This window comes from Hakea prostrata, chromosome 1 (assembly GCF_041222555.1).
Source record: "Hakea prostrata isolate BN-2017 chromosome 1, UWA_Hpros_2, whole genome shotgun sequence".
Taxonomy (NCBI): domain Eukaryota; kingdom Viridiplantae; phylum Streptophyta; class Magnoliopsida; order Proteales; family Proteaceae; genus Hakea; species Hakea prostrata.
In genome coordinates this window covers 20,462,685-20,481,932 of record NC_142600.1, presented here as the reverse complement: position 1 = coordinate 20,481,932, position 19,248 = coordinate 20,462,685, and the positions used below count along the sequence as shown (strand labels likewise).

The 19,248-nt window shown below is 36.7% G+C and overlaps 2 protein-coding genes across 2 annotated transcripts; one reads left to right on the top strand and one right to left on the bottom strand.

Annotated features, from left to right (window-relative positions):
• The first annotated feature begins 4,051 nt into the window (after positions 1–4,051).
• Positions 4,052–5,875, top strand: LOC149028182 (gibberellin 2-beta-dioxygenase 3-like). The gene is made up of 2 exons (XM_089148393.1): positions 4,052–4,912; positions 5,419–5,875. The coding sequence occupies exons 1-2, from the start codon at positions 4,052–4,054 to the stop codon at positions 5,803–5,805; spliced, it is 1,248 nt and encodes a 415-aa protein (XP_089004519.1). The 3' UTR covers positions 5,806–5,875.
• A 4,827-nt stretch (positions 5,876–10,702) lies between these two features.
• LOC149028181 (internal alternative NAD(P)H-ubiquinone oxidoreductase A2, mitochondrial-like) lies at positions 10,703–15,528 on the bottom strand. The gene is made up of 8 exons (XM_089147849.1): positions 14,526–15,528; positions 13,913–14,126; positions 13,672–13,832; positions 13,430–13,495; positions 12,226–12,389; positions 11,966–12,080; positions 11,291–11,470; positions 10,703–11,201 (listed from the first exon to the last, which is right to left on the bottom strand). Exons 1-8 carry the CDS (start codon positions 14,982–14,984, stop codon positions 11,049–11,051), a joined length of 1,512 nt encoding a protein of 503 aa, XP_089003975.1. The 5' UTR covers positions 14,985–15,528; the 3' UTR covers positions 10,703–11,048.
• Positions 15,529–19,248: the final 3,720 nt, after the last annotated feature.

Sequence of the window (19,248 nt, the reverse complement as noted above, 5' to 3'; positions counted from 1 at the left end):
TCACTCCTTTGATGAGATGACTACTAAGTAAAAAATTGATGGTCTTCAGTTGGATTCTGAGTTTGAGAAGAGGAGCTTATGACTTAGAAGGGTAATAAAAAGGAAACTATAGGAATGACTGAACAAGGGAGTGATTGAATTCGTTTTGGGTTCCTGTTACAATTATGGAGATTGGAAGATCAGTTGCACTTTTTGTAATTTGTAGTGATGCTTTCCTCATCAAAGTATGCTATAATCAAGGATACTGCATGTCCTGAAAACTATTGATTGTGAAATTCCATCTCCCAGTGGTTATTATTTGTAGTCCTCATCATTTGGGTAGAGTAGCTATGTGACTCTTATTCATCATGCATGCTCACAGTGGCCATTGTCTTTTTGCCTATCCACACTTTCCCTTCTTCCTGCCCCTTTTCTCTTCCATTACAAGTAATAGATGGTAAGATATACAGAACATAAGGAGACAAATAAAATTGTAGATAAGAGTAGGGAGGTACAAAGGGGACAATTTTAGGCAAGAAGAGCATAGAAATTATTAGAAATAGAGACAGAGGAACAGAATGCTCTGGTGCCACCTAGAATAATGCTTCTTGGCTCTAAGAGAACTCCAAAGAAAATTTTCTATTTTATATATGGTTGATCTATCCATCAAACCAGTACATTCCACTTGGCTTTTTCATCAACTATGTGATGGTGATGGTGGAGCTGCTTGACCAATGTGGTGAAGCATCTGACAAGAACCTACTGACCAACTTTCCACACTTCAAGATACCTCTGATATTTGTCAAGAGTACCTGCTACTACTCGTAATATTGTTTTCTTTTCTGTTTATTCTATAATGAAAACCCCATCTGAATATTTTTCTCATGCAGGATTAGTTTCTACTCCAGGTTTTAGCGAGAACACTGATGCAATATCAGCAAGAATCAACACGCATGGAAAAATGAAAGTCTTGTTTGGCACGTCTTGTTTGGCACGCCGGTGCTAACTTGATTCAAGCTTGTCTGTGAGAAATTGACCATTCATTTCCCTCTGAATGAAGAACACATATCTATCAGTTACATCTAAAGATTGAAGTAAAATTTAAAAGATAGTAATTTTTTTTATCTTAATTTAATATTAACCTTTGGATGTGATTGATAGACATGTGTCTTCTACTCAAAGAGAAATAGATGGTCCATTTATGAAATACCCAATTTCTATCATTATTTTCTAACAGCTTTTGATTTTGACATTTTTTTTGTGGAAAAATAAATTTATTTAAAGAAAAATCTTGAGTTTTTTTACAACCTACTACATCGAAGAAGAGAGACCACTTAATAAAATGGGGGTGGGGAGAAAGAAAAGAAAGTAGACTAGAATATGCTGCAGAGGAGGCTAATTTGTCAGCCACAGAATTACCCTCCCTAAGGTTGTGGAGAAAAAAAAAATAGAATTAAATTCAGATGATAGTCTCAGCACATCATGTAAAATATGTTTGATCTTCCAAGAACTGGTATTCTTCTTCCTGTTTATCAGTTGGATAATGGCTAAATTATCACTTTTAATGATAACCTGTTTGATGTATTTGGCTATGGCCAGTTGAAGAGCCCTTCTAACTGCTGCTGCTGTTGCCTTAGAAATATTTCCTCCTGCACAAGCAAAGAAAAAAATTCCTTCTCCAAGATAATTCCGAGCAACTCCTCCGAATCATCGTGATTTGAAACACATTCCTTCTTATTCTTCTTTCTTTTTTTTTTTTTTTTTTTTTTTCAGCTGCACCATCAACATTTATCTTAATTCTTGGTCAAACCAAGAATTAGTCCTCGCACGGATTTCCATCCCCAAGATGAGTTTTGAGAATCTGTAGCTTGCAGAAAGCTTCAACTTTTGAAGTATTTGTTCTTGATCATTTTGTACCAAAGTGAGTCTTTTTCAATAATCAGTTCCCAGGCTTTCTTGGCTAGCAAGGATGATTCATAGCTTCTAGATTTTTAAAATTGAGTCTCCCATATCTCTTTGGTTGGCATATATTATTCCATACATGATTCTTTCTGTCCATCAGACCAAAAGAACTTTCTATTTGCAAATCAATTTTTGTAAAGAACATCTTAGGGAGCAAGAAGCAGGACATAAAGTGACTTTGCATTGCTTGAGTCATAGATTGGATTAGAACAGATTTGCTAGCATAGCTTAAAAGCTTTGTTTTCCAGCCTGAAGTTTAGAATTGACTCTATCAATCAATCCTTTACAATGTTTCTGCTTGATTTTACCACTGAATAAAGGAATCCCCAATATAAATATTCAGTTCATTAGTAGGGTTGATGTTGAAATGTTAGCAAACAGTCTTTTAGTTTGACTAGAAGTGCTTCTACTGTAATGGGCTCTAGTCTTTTGATGATTTAAAAGTTGCCCATAAAAGAACAATATTTGTCAATGATTTTCTTAAATTGATCAACTTCTTTCAAAGTAGATTGACCAAAAAGAATAACGTTATCTTTCAAATGCAAGATGAGATAAACTCTCTTCCCCTCTACAAAATTTTTTGATACCTTTAATCATTCTCTTTAATCTAGTCTCTTCAATATGATTGGATAATATCTCACCACAGAAGACATATATAAGAAGATAAAGGGTCTCCTCTAACCTTGATAGTTCTTGGAGAAGAAGATATTTACAAATATATGGAGAATTAAGTATATCCCAATGTTGATTAGTGATTCTTCCTCTAATGAGGTCAAAATAAGCTTCATCTATATGAAGGTTGGAGGTGGAGTAAATTCCTTTGAATGGAGAAATGAAATCCTCTTCAATCTCTCTCTAATAATTGAGGTTACAACCTTGATAGTTTAAATGCTTAATCTTTTTCCTTGCTCTCCTCTTAAGAGTTGACATATGAAAGAAGTGGGTGTTTCTATCACCATATAGGTTCCATTGAATTCTATAATTTTGTTGCCACAACAGATCAATTTGATTAAGAGTTAATCTCAAGAGTGCTTGGAGTTGGTTTTCTGTGATTTCCTAATTTAAGTCTCGAAGATATTTTGAATATTTCAAATAAAATCCATGTCCTATTTGCTCCGGGACTCTCTTTTATATAAGTCTCCATCTTAAGAATTGTTACATCTTTTTAAGAATTGTTAGACGTAATTGAGTTTAGAGGGTCGTGCTTCAATAAATGGCAACAATGGCTGCCTATAGTCAGATAAAGAAAAAAGAAACAAAACGAGTGATCTCGATCTTGACCACAACTTTTGATCCTCACCATTCGTAACACTAAAGCCAAACATCAATTAATAACAAATATATGAGAAGGGAATCCACTAAACAGCCATGCTTCTTTCACAATGTCAAAGTAGGCTGACTGGTTCAAGAGTTTCGAACTTTTCAAATCTAAAGAGCTTTTTTAATTTACTTTCACGGGGATAAGGTGTAATAAGATAACATGGTTAGAATTTGTCAAAAAGATTAGCTAAACAAAGTCCTTAGGAAAAAAAATTAAACCATTTAGTATTGACCATGAATCTGTCAACTAAGCCTTCCACCCTCTTATTTCTTTTTTCTTTATTACATCGAGTAGATTTATTTCTATGACATAAAACTTATTTTTTATTCTATAATTTATTCTAGATAATTTTTTTTTCTTTATTTAATTGAACTTCCTGAATAAAAGTTATAAATAATTTTTCATTTTTACAAAATTACAATTTATAGCAAGATATCATTTTTGTCGTCCTTTTGGTGTGCACGCTGTTTTCCCACATCACAATTATTGTGAAAAGGAATTTACAAGTGGACGGCTTGGCAACCGTACAACAGTACCAAGACTGGGATCTCCAGCCGTTGGATTCTTCCGTGGGGGGGGGAGCGGGACCCATCCATCCTCTGCTGCCAGATTCTATCTTTAACCTTTGGTGGGTGACGTTATAAACTTGAGAAAGCATTTCGCTTTCGCGTTTTCTTCCCTCGAGAGTCCAGAGTCAGACGCGCGCCCTATTAACACGGTAACATTTCTGAGCCGAGCCGAGCCTTAATTAATCAAGGTCTTTTGTTTCTTGCATCGGACAAAAAAGACATGTCGTCCTCTGCTCAGGAGCAACATTATCATCATCAGCGCCTACCCTCCAACGGAGCCACCACAGCTCCACCTCCGACGCCGACCACACAAAACGACATCCGCCTCCCCACTCCTAACGCCGCCGACGACACTCTCTCCCGTGTACTTCACCGCCTCCCACCTACTCTCTCTCTCCCACCTCGCCTGGCTCCTCCCGCCACCTCTCCTCCTGTAATCTGTCTTTCTCCTCCATTACAAGATAACCCCAACCTCCCCACTGATCTCCTCTCCGCTTCTTCCAAACAAGGTTTCTTCCAAGTCACCAACCACCCCATCCCTTCCAAACTCGCGCTCTCTGCCGAGCTCGAATCTCTCTCCCTCATATTCGACCTTCCCAGCGACAAAAAACAAAACCTTTTTCAAAAGAACTGGCCTCTCGGCTTCGACGAAGACGACGAAGATGATGGAGGTGGAGATGGAAACAGTGTTTCACTCTGCTTGTCCGCACGTTGTCCCAGCGAGTCAAACGAGCTGAACCTATCGTCTCTGACCGAGTTCGCTCAGGCCCTGGAGAAAGTTGGTTTGGAGATCGTGGAGAAGCTATCCACAGCCCTGGGGTTTGCGAATCCTTTCCGATTGCGGGAGGAAGAAAATGAAGGCGCTGCTGCTTCTGCTTCTTGTCCATGGAGATCGTTGGTGTGGCTTTCGTCAGGTGTTGCAGCTAACAAACCGGTTTTCAATGGTCGATTCTATCCTTATGTAGTGTCCTTGCAGTACCAGATCAGATGCAGGAAGCATTCATTGCTTTCAGATTCCGGTTGGGTTTCCGTTTCTCCTCAGGTTGATTCCATCCTCGTCACCGTCGGAGATATCGCTCAGGTAATTCGATTCACCCGGTTTGACTCAGTTGTTTTTCAATTTTCCCGTAATGGACGGACTACCCGTAACCAACCAGAAGTATAGGATCGGCGGCTTCCAACTTTATTGCCGCTCAAATTCATTGGTTGTGGTGGCCGTCGGGACTGGGGAGACAGTTCTCGAATTCGCCGTGGAAGCTGCCACGTCGGACCACTCTTTTACTTTGTCCCTACGGCGTTCAACCAATACTGCATCACCACATCAGCGACACTAGCTCAGCACAGTTTTTGTCGTTATTCCACGTCATCTCCCGGACAAAACTTCAACTCATACGCAGTTTTTCCTGGGACGGGACGGTTGGTTGGTTGGTTTGTGCCTCGGTGGGCCCATCGCTTAATCTGGTTTCTAAACCCACTTATGGGTTTGTTTGGCTTGTTTAATTTGTCCTTTTGTATTGTTTGTTTATTAGAATTCACTTGATCACATTAGGTGACGGTTTGTGTCTCTGTTTTAAATGGATGACGAAGGTATGGAGCAACGGGAAATTGAAGAAAGTGAGAGGGACTGCGGTGGCGAGCTTAGGGCAAGAAGATGATTCGCGGAGCGTTTCAGTGTCATTGTTAATCACTCTCCCTCTTGAGCAAACTCTCTTCCCACTGATTCCTTTTGAAGGAAAAGTGGATGGCGGCGACGACGACGACGATATTAACACCACCACCACCACCACCATCCATACAACTTCCAGCAGCGGTAATAGCGATGAAAAAGAGGAGTTGCAGAGCAGTAAGAATGGTGTGAAAGGAAAGAAGATAGCAGCACGGGCGTTCAAATCTTTTCCTTTAGAAGATTACGCTTGGAGAGCTTATCACGAGAGGCTGCTATTCAAAGACCCTCTCGACAGATATCGCATCTAGAATTTTTATTTTACTATATATGTAGCTTTCCTTTCCTACATAATAATATTTCAGGAATCCAAATTAAATTTCAAACTTCATCTAGCGATGATCATTTATCATTTTCATTTCTGTTCCCATTGATTTGGGGATTCCTTTTCATTGATATTTTTCTTGCTCAATAGAGACTTATTGATCAGAGCGTGTGAAAGGCTCAGTGTAACAGTGTTCCCACTTCCCATCACTAAAAAACTAAAAATGCACCTGCCACTGATCCGAGTTTGGTCCATTAGTAAACCATGGGTTTTCCTCAAAACCCAAATTGAATAGCATACAATAAGTAGGATACAAAATAATATTCCTTTTTTTTTTTTTTGATAAATGGATTCAAAATAATATTCAGAAAGAAAATTGTGCATACATTTCACTATCCTACCTCATTTTTTAAGAGAAAAAAATAAAGACTTGAGTGATTGGAACAATTCATCATAGCTATTTATAATAATACCAAACTCTAGTCCACTTCTATGATTGACCGATTTGGCCCATTTCAATTCGATTGTTCTATACGTTGACCATGTATTGAGACCCCTATCACCTATTGAGGTTTGACCAAAGTAATTAATCCAAGCCTACATATTCTCTAGGATAAACATAACATGGTCAAGACATCATTGCATTGTTCATTCTTGATTCTCATATAATCCCTCGTTTTTACTAAATTACCTAGACCAACTAGTTGACAATCAAGAATCAATAGCCTTTCGATGCAATAAACCACCTCAGGTATATATAAAGCATGTTTGTCCATCCTAGGCTCTGGAAATGCAATAAAATTTTCTCTTATGTGGAATGAGAGAGTTGTAATCGACAACTACAAATGGCGATAAAGGACGCTACGAGTTCACATCCTTTACAATTTTCACCCTTGCAATTCTTTGTAATTCAAAACTAAGATTGTAACACATGACAGTCAATTATTCAATAGTTAGAATTAGAATCCAATTAAGAACTGAATCTAGTAAATCCTTAAAGATTGTTAGGGTTTAAGGTTTGAACACAAGGTTGCTTAAAGCATTACACTCTAAGTATCTAGTTTGGAATACTTAGATCGTTACTTCCAATTATTATTTATAAAACAACACTAGGTTCTACGGTTAATTGGACTCTCCCAAAAGGCCCATTACACCGTTGAATCATAACTAATCTGATGGCATATATTAGAATTAATATACGTTGGGTATAACTCAAATACATTAACCATATTTGAGTATGACTCAGATACCTCAACAATCTCCTCCTATGTTCTACATATGACTCTAGCATTAATCTTAGAAATGTAATTAATGTTCTAACTCAATACAGAATCATTCATAATTTTCCAAAATAGAATAGTATCTCGTCCAATTAAATCCAAAAGAATACTTTGAATAAAAAAACATAATTTTTAGAACAAATTTAAACCCAATCTAATTAAAAGTTCTTCTTGGAAATGAATTATCTATTCTCACAAAGAACAATACAACTGTTCCTTGCACCTTTGAACGATTTATTCATAAAGTGAATTATTCTTGTTGAGATCCATCCTGACAGTTTTGATGGATTTTACTTGTCAAATAAATCTTTCCACCAAGCCCTAAGATTGGATGTGCTCCTCCATTTTCGCCATCTATTGCAAATTTACCAAAATATGAATTTCATAATTTATATTCAATTTTTTTGCTTAACTATTCTAGTTCAACCAAAAAGAGCAAATGACCCCTCATTTTCTCACCAACACTCATGGTCTATGATTCCTGAGGTAGTTTGAAGGGTATGTGGCAAACGAGAGTTGCTCCAAAGATTAAATTTTTTATATGGAGGATGCTAGTAGCAAGTTTAGCAATAAGGGTTGCCATGAAACAACGTAATTTTAAGGTTGATCCGATGTGTTGTCGATGTGGGCAAGAGGAAGAGACCATTACACATTTATTTTTTTGAATGCCAATTTGCAAGGAGTACATGGTTTGTAGGCATGCTTGGTTATAAATTACCAGAGGATGGACCATTTGATTTTGTTTACTAGTTCCAACAGCTTCTCTCATTTCAAGGTGGCTCAACAAAGGAAAAATGTTTCATGGTGGGTTTGGGCTTTTATACCTGTTGGGGTTTATGGGCTGCCAAAAATGATTTAATTTTTCAAAGAAGCATATGCACTCCTATTCAAGTGGGGACTCAAGCCTATAAAACTGCTACTGAGTATATGAAGGCCCATTCATCTACTATAATCTCCCAAAGGGCCCAAAGCTCTATTGTTGAGAATGTCCCCCATCTAGGCCTTATATGAAGCTAAATGCATATGCCTCTTTTATTGTTGAAAATGGAAACACAGGGTTGGGCTTCATTCTTAGAGATTGTGGTGGCACACCCATGTTTGCTGTATTAGAACTTGAAGTAGCCTCTTCGGCTCTAATGGCTAAAGCCCTTGCTATGCGATCATGCCTACTCTATGCTTTAGCTGAAGGAGTGGACTATGTGCAAGTGGAATCGGATGCTTTAGACTTGGTTATGTCCATTAATCATAGAAGGCACTCTGTGGCCCACAACATTCAGCCCAATTTAGATGATATTTGCTACCTTGGTGGTTGTTTTTTTAAATGTAAGTTTTTCTTTTTTTTTTTGGTAAATAAATGTAAGTTTTTCATGTTTTTAAGAGGTGCAACCATGTTGCTGACCAATTAGCAAGGAGGGCCCAGTCAATTATGGTTATGACTGAATGGCCTATATACGATCCTTGGATTCAGGCGCTTTGTTCTCCTGTTTCCTCGACTTAGCGTTATAAATATGACTTCAAAAAAAAAAAAAAAAACATCTAGTTCAACCAAAACAACTTAGTATAGCTCACATGGTGACTGAAAAATCATTTGCAATCAAATCAAGTTTCTATACAAGAATAAGATCTAAATGGTTTATTTTACAATAAATCATTCCATGTTTCTACTTGGAATGTTAGAGTTATCATGTCCAACATAGTTATTGGTTATACCATCAAATTTAGAATGATAAACATTTCTATAGAAGACATATCATTAGATGTGGAATGATATAAAGAAAAAAATAACATCATCGAAACATATCAATAATTTCCATATTCATTGTTTGGAATAATAAGGTAATCAAGTTTAATACAGGACTCAGCTTGCCGTTATTCCAAATATAAAGGTCCCCCCCCTCCTATCAATGTGGAATTGCTCTTAATTCATCATCTAACTTTGCCATCGGAGGCAAACCACCGCATCTAACCTTTCTCGGACTCACGTCCCGGAAGGAGGGGGGGGGGGGAACGCCACAATAAGTAATCAAGTTTAATACAAAGGTTGTTATATCATCAATGTGGAATAATTTCAGAAACCTCTATATTTCACAATCTTGCCAAATTATTTGAGAAATATAAATTATTATGAATGTTAACTATGACTAGATGAAATTTGAACAATTTAATATAAAATAAAATTGGATTAAGACTTACCTATCTATATGGTCTTTAACTCCATCTCCCCCACAATTTTAAATGTTCAATTTGTATTTCAATCCCTTTGTAAGGGCATTTATCATGTTTTGTCTTGGTCACACATCAACTAAAGTAATCACTTATTGTTCTATTAAATAATTCAGCACAATCTGCATTAGCCTAATTTGTCTCCTTTTACTATTAAAGAGTGAGGTATTAGTTATCATTGTTGTTGCTTAATTATCACAAAACAAATTTAAAGAGGTTATCTTTAAGTTAGATAAATGAATATCTAGAATCATATCTTTTATTCGCTCTCTACCTTATCTCTTCCTGAAGCTAGAGAACATAATTTTGATTCCATACAAGATAGAATTCAAAAGTTATACAACTCTATCTCTTGATTTCCTTTCAATAGCCACTTCAGCTAATATAAAAATAATCACTAGCTACTAGATTTGTGTTTCTATATCCAAGCAACAAGATGCAACAAAATTATCTTTCCAGAAATGAAAGATATTCAATTTAGACAAGGGTCTAGACCTTGTATAGATTGAAGTGCCCTTAAAGTATCTCATCAACCTTGTGAAGGAATCCCAATGCTCTTTATTAGGATTACTGATGAATCAACTCAAGCATGCCTACTGTATAGGCTATGTCTGCAACTTATTATATACAAGAGACTACTAATCAGTGTAAAATTATCTGACTGATTCATAGCTTTACTGTCACAAGGTACAAGCTTTTTTTCATAATCATATGGTGTCTTTATCAATTTGCATCCACTATAGTCTCATTTAGAAATTTAAAGATTTATAATATAGCTAAATTGACTCAATATAATTCATTGCCCAATAAAACTTACTTTTACGCCAAGAATTGTGTCTACAACATCAAGATACATCATGTCGAATTCTTTATCTCTAAGGTTTCTTTAATGTTAGTCACTATAGAGTGATCAGAACCAAGAATCAACAAGTCGTCTATATATAAGTAAATAATCATGACCTTATTTGATTCAAACTTATAACAAAGACATTTATCAAAGTTACTAGTTTGAAACCCAAAGCTTTTTATTTTTTTGTCAAATTTTTTAATGTCATGATGTAGGTGCTTATTTAAGATCATAAATAACAATGTTATCTTCCGATCAGCCAATCTATGTGTCTTCAATCACTCCTAAGAGCAGAAATAACAATGTTATCTTCCGATGAGTTGAGTTGAAGTGTCTGAATTGTGATGGAAAGCTTGTTGTATAGAGTTTTATGCGCCCAACGCTGCATTGAATAAATGCACAGAAGGAAGGAAGATTGCTATGGGTGGCAAAAGGCCTCGATCAGCCAAGCGATCTTCAATCTTGCTACAGCAAAATTTATCCTTTCCTTGAAGCCAGTACAGAAATTTGTATTCTTGGTGCTTTCAAAAAGAATTCATTTGAGTGGAAACAACATTCCTACAACTTGACTGTCCATATGGAAATATAATGCACCAAATTCATTGAGAGTGAAATGAAATGTAATAACTATCACAAAGCATGTTTTGACATGTTCTATTTCCAGTTCTGAAAGGGAATTTGTATTCGTCTTTGAACTGCGAGAGCTAATCCAATTTGAGAACAAGATACATTCCGAGTCTAGTCCTTCAAGTCTACTGGTTTCAACCATCTGCAAAAAAATGACCCAACAATCCTGTATAGAACAATAATAAAGCTAGTTAAGTCTCCTACCCACTGATTGGGAGCCATGCGTGAATTTGTGATACCTCCAATTTTGTTTCAGATACGGCTTATATCACGGCCAAACACAAATGTGGTGGCCCAATTGACTGCAACATAGAATCTGTTTCTCCAGCTTATTACCCGTGTTAAATATGCAGATCGCCATATAAACCAACTAACAAACCCTGTTAGAGACAACCCTTTTGACTCCTGACAAAGAAAATATGTAGCGGTCAGCAAGCCCAAAACCAAACATAGTAACGCAGAGCCGCAGATCCTCATCATGATAAGAAACTAACCTTGTTTTGTCTGAGATCCACAAGAGCCTTGAAACTCCCAACAGTAGCCATACTACCCAAGTGTTTATAAACAAATGGGGCCTCCAATTCGATTTCCATTACACAGTTAGCATGCCCTCCACCAGCTTTACCAATCTTGTTCAAAAGGTTCCCAAGATATTTCCCCTGCCGCTCTGCAACCTGGTTTAGGCATCTCATTAGGATCAACTACAGTGCAATGCTTGCTCTAAACTTAGCATACATGGAATTCAATTTATGTCTGGCAACTAGAACAAAGACTCCAGACTATATAATGTAAGGTACGTTGAATTTGGCAGTACAATGTGACATTTGTGTCCCTCGAAAAAATTTCTTGTGAAGGGTTCAGATTCTGTACTAAGAAGAATACAAGGCATTGTCTCCATAGGGTACCAGATTATTTGGAGCAGTTGTTTTCATGTCTCCACAATTATCCATGGCGAACAAAATGGTGATCATGAAAGTAAGCATTGCCAGGGCACAATCTTAAGGCATCACAGAAGCCATCTCAACCTTGGCCGGGAGTGGCTAATCCTACCTGCCCTTCTTAGCTTTGGGTGCCTGAATTTTCACAAATCAATCTCACCCTAGTATCATTTTCTATGCAATAAACTAGACCAATGAGTGACCTGAAAGATCTTGGTTTCCACCACCAACCTGAGCAAGAGCCGGAAGCACTGTTTTGCCTGTGCTTTCAAGAAAACCACAACAATCACCAATTGCAAAAACATCCTGCACGGAAGGAACACGTAACCATTCATCCACACCGATCCTGCTAACATCAATGGAAACAATGAGAGATGAACTCCCCACATACAATTGTATAAAGATTCTGCAGAACGAAACCTTTAGAGAGTTGATGTTAGGAAGATAATAATTCTAATCATAAGCTCTGCTCTAGGGAGTCATAACTGCACCTTCCACCAGGAGATTTTGGAAGTTGCAGAGATCTTGTGAAAGGAGAGGGACCAACACCTGTGGACCACACCAACAACCCATAAGGAACCTCTGTTCCATCATTAAGAATAACCTTCTGCAGCTGAACATCTTTTACAATTCCACGGACAAGACGTACACCTGACTGAGAATATGAAAATTCAAAAGTCACCAGCTCTTGCAAAGTAAATGGAAATAGATTGTAGTGCAACTAAACATGATATGACTGGTAGCATAAAATAATTTGTAACTTTTTGGGAAGACCAGCTCTAGAAATTACAGACAAGTGAACTCTTATGTGTTGGCCTATGAAATGTTAAATATAGAGGAACCAAAGCCAAAAAACACCATGGACCAAAAATTAATAACGATACACCATGAACTAATAAATCCAAAAAGTGAACCATTCAACCATCAACACTCAGAAGACTTAAGATCAATATGTGATCCTCATCAAAAAAGTCAGATCAGCACTGGGCTTTCTGCAATGCTCTGCATCCAACTCCAAGGAAACTTCAAAATCCTACATTCATGCAGTTATATCTGAATCAACAGATCTCAAAAGCCTTAGTCAGAGAAAAATCAACAAAAGGAGAGCTGAATCTCATTTTGACTAAACAAATCTGAAGCAAGAACTCAAGAAGAAAACAAGAAAAATTGCCCTGAAGATTGGGCTAAAGCTAAGAACAGGAAGTGTTTGCTAGATAACAACTTTTCATCCAGGAAAGAAGTACATAGACACAAAAACAGAGGATTATTTTTTTCTGTCTTAATTTATGGAGGGTGGAAAGTTTGACATTATAACATTATTTTCATGCTGAATGCATGAAAAATCAAATAAAATAAACAAACTGAACTAGCCCTTTCAACAATTGCAATCTATTGGAAAAACATATAAACAAAAGGAACTGCACTCGTAATCATCAAAAGGATATTCAAAACATCACATTCTTATCAATTCTAATGAGGACACATTTACTAAAGGTCTGGAATTGCTTTAAACACCCTCAATTTTCTGGGTTTTCCAATTAAAACACTTCAAATAGTTTGCTCGAAACTGTATTTCATAAAACATAAAGCACAATAACAAATTGTGTATATCAAAGAAAAATATAGATCAGTATCAGCAATAAATTTATATAAAATAGTTGATAATTCTTTGCATTCTGAAGTAAATGGGCACACCTTAGTCAATTGCCTAGTGGCGTACTGCCTGAGGCGATCATCGAAGGAAGATAATATCTCATTAGCCTGTACGACAAGGACAAACATTTCATTTTGATAGCTATAAATGTACCTGAACATAGCGACAATTCAATATTGGAGTCATTAGTACATTAATAATTTTTTTGATCACAGGGTATTTGCCCAATCAAAGAAGAAAATTGAATAATGATATTATGATTGTGCACCACATATTCACAAACCTCAATAAGGGTTACATGTATGTAATCTTCCACATGTGCATATCTTTTGTGAACATCTTTGATGATGAAATCACTAAGTTCTCCACTGAACTCAACCCCAGTTGGACCACCTCCAATGACAACACAGTGTAACAGTCTACGTTTTTCCTCCTCTGAGATTCCTGCATTAAAACATGGTTTACTAAGTCAATTTTTCCCCTTAAGATGCATGGCAAAAAAAATGTCCATGGTGAAGTCGTACCAGGCACATCAGATAACATTAGGTTCAGCAATAGCTTCCTACGGATCTCCTGAGCATCATGAACTTCACGAAGAAAAATAGCATGTTCCTTCACACCATGGATTCCAAAAGTAGAAGCCTCAGCTCCTGCTGCAATAACTAACTTATCATACGAGATGCTAAATTTCCAAGGCTTCAGGGTATTCTCTCCATCCGTTAGGGTCTCACAGTGCACCTTCAATTTCACAAAGAAATTTTCTTTTATAATCCCCCATTTCAAATTTATCTCGGTTCAGTTAATATCCCGTGGACAAGATATCAATCGAAGTGATAGAAGGCTTTCAAGAAAAGCGAGCAAGATTAATTAGACGACAGAGTTCAGTATCATATCAAATCCACCACCCAATGTCTAGTGAATAAGCTGTTCCAGAACCTTTTTACAAGCTGAAAAAAACCAAACAATTGCAAGGGAAAGAAGAAACAATCCTTTCTATTTCAACACAGAACAAGGAAACAGGAAATGGACAAGGAAATAGTTAAATGATTTTTAAATTTTCCTGAAAACACTGTATCTAATCACCAAGAAATAAATAAATAAATTTCCACATAAAAGAAAAAGGAAGGGAATTCAAACCACATGGTTATCGGCATCAAGTTCCTTGCAATTAGCAAGAAAGAAGTAAGAACCAGGTTGCTGAGAAATGGCGGGTTGTATCCTTCCAACTGGTTCAGCTACGGATCGAAACTCAAGCGTACCAACACAAGTGGAAGCCAACAGAGGAGTGAAAACCATATGATTCCGAGGAGAAACGCAGACCACATCATATATACTGGTGTCTATACCTTTCATGAGCCTGCAACCAGCCCATCCCGAACCCAAAACCACCAACCTCGGCTTCTCGCCGGGGTTAGTTGGCCCGAGACCAGAGCAGTGGTGAACATTTGGAGATGGGGTTTGAAGTGTTGATTCAGTACACAAGTGCTGTAACAGAGATGTGGAGATGATAGGAGATGGGTTCCAGTATCTGTGCTTAATTGAAGAAGAAGACTTGATAATGGAGGAAACATGAATGAGGCTTCTGAACCAAGCCATATTCCGTTGTGTCTCTCAGAATCTTCTTCCTCCTTTCTTGTTATTTCCTTTCCTTGCTATTCAGACAATTAATTTTTACATGGTAAGAGAATTAGAAGAACCGAATACGGTGGAAGCAATGACGATTTCCTTGGCAACCTCTGGAACTTACATGTCACGACGTGAGAGAAAATCTAATGCCTCGGTGTGCAACATACATGGGCTTGCTTTCGTTTGCAGATCAAAACGTGTCGAGCAAATCCCGCAGCACTTGGCAACCCCGAAGTCTTAGGTGCAGGTAGTGCCTCTTCCTTCCTTCCACACTTCATGGAATTAAGAAGTGTGAAACCAGACAGTATTTTATTTTGCCCCCAAAAAATACAGTACACGCTCTGTGGATGGCATTTCGGCTCCGGTTCCATCTTTGCTTTCTGGGTTTTGAATATGCATGAGTGTTTATGGATTAGAATTTCTGTTTTCAAGAAAATACTTACTTAAAACATGAATTCTTTCCACAAAAGAAGCATTTTTCCCCCTTTCTCTCTTGTTCTTCTGCTCTGTGGAAAACTTAAAACACCTGGGTTGCATCTCTTAATTTATCTCCCTCTAAACCTGCAAATAATTAGTGCTTCTATCAAATAATGGTAATGTATATTCAATTATATCCTTTCCATCTCTATTAACTATACAACTACCCTATTCTGTTATGTTTAGGATACTACTGTAACAAAAACTTGAACAAAGTTGGATGCCTTTATAGGGCCCGTTTGGTTACATGAGTCTCGAGATTTCAAAAATCTAGAGATTTCAAATCTATAGATTTCAAGTCTATGGAGTTATAATTTATAAAATTAGATGTTTGGTGTGGAATGAAATTGGGATCACCAAAAATATTTGATCGCGTGATTTTGTGAAGTCAAATGTATCTTTTGAACTCGGTTTCACCCCCTCCCATAATCTCCCGTTTGTAAGGCAGTTGGATTTTACACCCGGGTCCTGTCAGTTGCAGGCCCTTAATGCATCTAATTCTGAAACACATATTTCTTAGTTGGAAATCTAACCCATAAATGATCAGTTAGGCTGCATTGATCTACAGGTTGTACTGGGCCAAGCTGAAGCTGACCCAATAAGAGGAGGCCCAGTTTTAATTAATTTTGGGCCTTTCTCCACCCCCCGCCCCCCACCTTCATATTTGGTTGGGTTGGGCTTCGTCTGTTTGGGTTAAACAACTATAGAGAAAACCTGGGCTTTTCTGATTCTTGGAATTGTCTGGTTTTTTCTTCTTTTTTTTTTTTTTTGAAAATTTTTCTGGTTTTGAACAGTCCATTTTCAGAAATTTCATAACACCGAAACTGAACCGGTCCTGATTACAGTACATGTTTTTTTTTTTTTTTCGAGAAAAGGAGAATTTATATTAATAAAAATAAAAAGAATACATACAAGAATATAGGATTATGTTCTAAAAAACCTGCGATCCTACCGCTCTTCTACAACATACAAAGAGAGCTGAGCAGACAAAGAGAGAGGATCTAACAAAATTTCTTGGTCCGTTGTTGCCAATCCGATTAAATAATCCACACACCTATTAGTCTTCTTAACTCCATGCACCAAAATACACTCCTGAAACAACGATCTCAAGTGAAGAATATCCTGAACAATGTGTAATATCCCCCAAGGTGACTAGAAAGTACCCAGTAGGGTCCTAATTGCCATTTGGGAGTCTGAATGCACCAAAACATTATTATAGCAGTATTGTCGAACAGATTGCAAACCACACCGAATTATAAGCATCTTAGCATGAAAACACCCACATTAGCACAACCACCAGCACAAGAAAAAATAACATCACCTCTGCAATTTCAAGCCATAGCACCATATCCTCCAATATGTCTCCTGGAGAGAACCCTCACAATTGATTAGATCCAACCCCATGGCAGTGGTAACTAATGATGGACAGAACTCTTGATCTGGGAAAGGAAACCGAAATCCTCCAACTAGAGAAGAATAGTCTATGTCTCGAGCAATCCTCCACCACTAGCTTTGCGTACTGAAACCGTAATCGGATCATCTTAGCCACTAAGTAAAAGATGTCAAGTTAATTCACTCTGAGAACATTCTAAAATGAAACTTTTGCCTCCTTCGTTTTTCTCATTGGTTAGTGCAACTCGCCACATTCTAGTCTAGGGTGTCATAAAATGTTCTTTCCCCTATTGAAACTTTTTGTTTCAAAGTCTACTATCTAATGTTTATTTTTGAATTGAATATTATTTTCTACTAAAAAAAATCTTTTAGTGCCATTTGAGTAATATTTCTAAAAGGATTCCAAATAGATCTGCTGGTTCACTAATCATTGATGGTTCTAAAACTGCTAAGCCTACATTACATGCAATAGTACATAGAATTACTATTGGAAATATATACAGAAGATTGTTAGGCCACGCGGATTCACCCCAATAATTATTACCCATCTTTTTAGCCAATTTAGCTCTTAATATAAGATCATTCCATCTATTTTCTTGATTCAAAAAGTGCAGATTTTCAAGAAGAGAATCTCTTATGATAATCATCTTTGCTAGAAACAAATCTTGATGCCTGAAAGTTGGATAGGACTGCCCGTACGTAAAGATTATAATGCCCTCAATTTTTATGAGATATAAGACACATTGAATGATAAAAAAAAACTAATCTTCAGCTCTACGATTTCATATATTAATATGAAAGTATTAAAGGAAGATTTTAAAGTTTCTAAACATAGGTCAAACATAGTAAGTGTACGTGATTATTTATTTTTCATTTTGTTTAAGTTTACCAAAAACGTAATTATCTTTTTTAATTATCATAAAACCCTAGTAAGTATCAAATCAAATCAAGGATTTCACATAAGTGGGTGGAAGTGCTATTCTTTTATGACATTCTTTACTTGAAACTTGAAACTCCACAACCCAATGTACGATTTGGCCTTTGACCTTATTATTAAGCCGTTGAGTTTCATTCAAAAGCTTTTTGACCTAGGACATTTACAATGTCAAACATCTGAATTAAGACATTAAGGTTTGTGTTGGGATCAAAGTAATACATAATTAATAATAGTTTAGAGCCTACTTGCTCTCTGGATATATATTCGCTCTGATTGCACTTGAAAATAGAACTAATCAGTGCCACCCATAGTTTTGAAGAGCCATAATCATTGTCACGTAGAACAATGATCACCAAGATATTGACATAATCTAAAATGCATTAAGCTTGGTTGTACTTTGGGAGTCAAAGATTATCGTTTTTCAACTTTGCAATTATTCAATAATTTAGAAGACTAAGACACGAGTGCTTTATGCTAATGATGACAATTATTTTCCAAACACTAAAAGATTCGTGTGGTCAGACACAGTTTAATTTGTGACATTCTTTGGATGTTTATTCATATCTTTATAAGAGAGAGAGAGAGGAAGAGAAGGTAATCTAATGCATGGTCGACTTGTATAAATTTTACTTGATGAGAGCTGAAAAAAGTGGGAATTGAAAACAATAAGGTATGTGAATGGTGCTGTGATTTAAGAAACATGTATATGATTAAATCCATTAAAGTCCATGCACTTACCCTCTTCTCTCACTGTTTTGTTTAATGGCCTGAATCAAAAGAGCTATCAATGACCAAAAGAAAGGTTTCTAAGTAATGGATTTGAATATGTGCATATGTACAGCTCAATGAATCTGTTCAGTAACAATTCTATGCACCAGGAACCAATTTATCATCAGAAGAAGAGGGTGGAAGATGTTACTAGTGAAGTTTGAAGATGCAACTATTTCCACACAAATTAAAAAACAGATGTATGCAACTAACATAGCCATGGGAGGTGGATTTCTTCCTGGCAATCTCTAGAAATGAGTCTGATAAACTCCACTATGATACCTTTTTTGGGGGTTGGACTTCTCTTCAAATAATGATATTTTTGGATTTGGGTTCAGCTACTGCCAGCTAATGGGAGATTATGATTCATTTGATAAAATTTGGGATTTGCATACTCTAATTTAATATAGTATAGTACTTACTCGAATATATCATAGATTTAGCAAAAAAATTAATTTTCTTTTAGTTGCCACTAATCGAATGAAGAATTGCGACAATATATATACTTGTAACACTAAGCATCTCTTGTAGTACTCCTAAAGTCATGCTCTTCCTTTCTACCACCTATTATCTTTTAAAAAGAAAAAAAAAATCTCTTCCTGAGTTGTGTGATGTAGATTTCATGTCCTCAGCTAGCTTTCTCTTGAAAGAAAATCTTAC

Excerpts from the sequence above, each read along its gene's own strand:
- LOC149028182 (XM_089148393.1), top strand. The coding sequence starts at position 4,052 with ATGTCGTCCTCTGCTCAGGAGCAACATTATCATCATCAGCGCCTACCC. Across the intron at positions 4,913-5,418 it reads CCGTCGGAGATATCGCTCAG|GTATGGAGCAACGGGAAATT; the intron begins GTAATTCGATTC and ends TGGATGACGAAG.
- LOC149028181 (XM_089147849.1), bottom strand. The coding sequence starts at position 14,984 with ATGGCTTGGTTCAGAAGCCTCATTCATGTTTCCTCCATTATCAAGTCT. Across the intron at positions 14,127-14,525 it reads TTGATGCCGATAACCATGTG|GTGCACTGTGAGACCCTAAC; the intron begins GTTTGAATTCCC and ends GTGAAATTGAAG. Across the intron at positions 13,833-13,912 it reads AATGTTATCTGATGTGCCTG|GAATCTCAGAGGAGGAAAAA; the intron begins GTACGACTTCAC and ends GTTTTAATGCAG.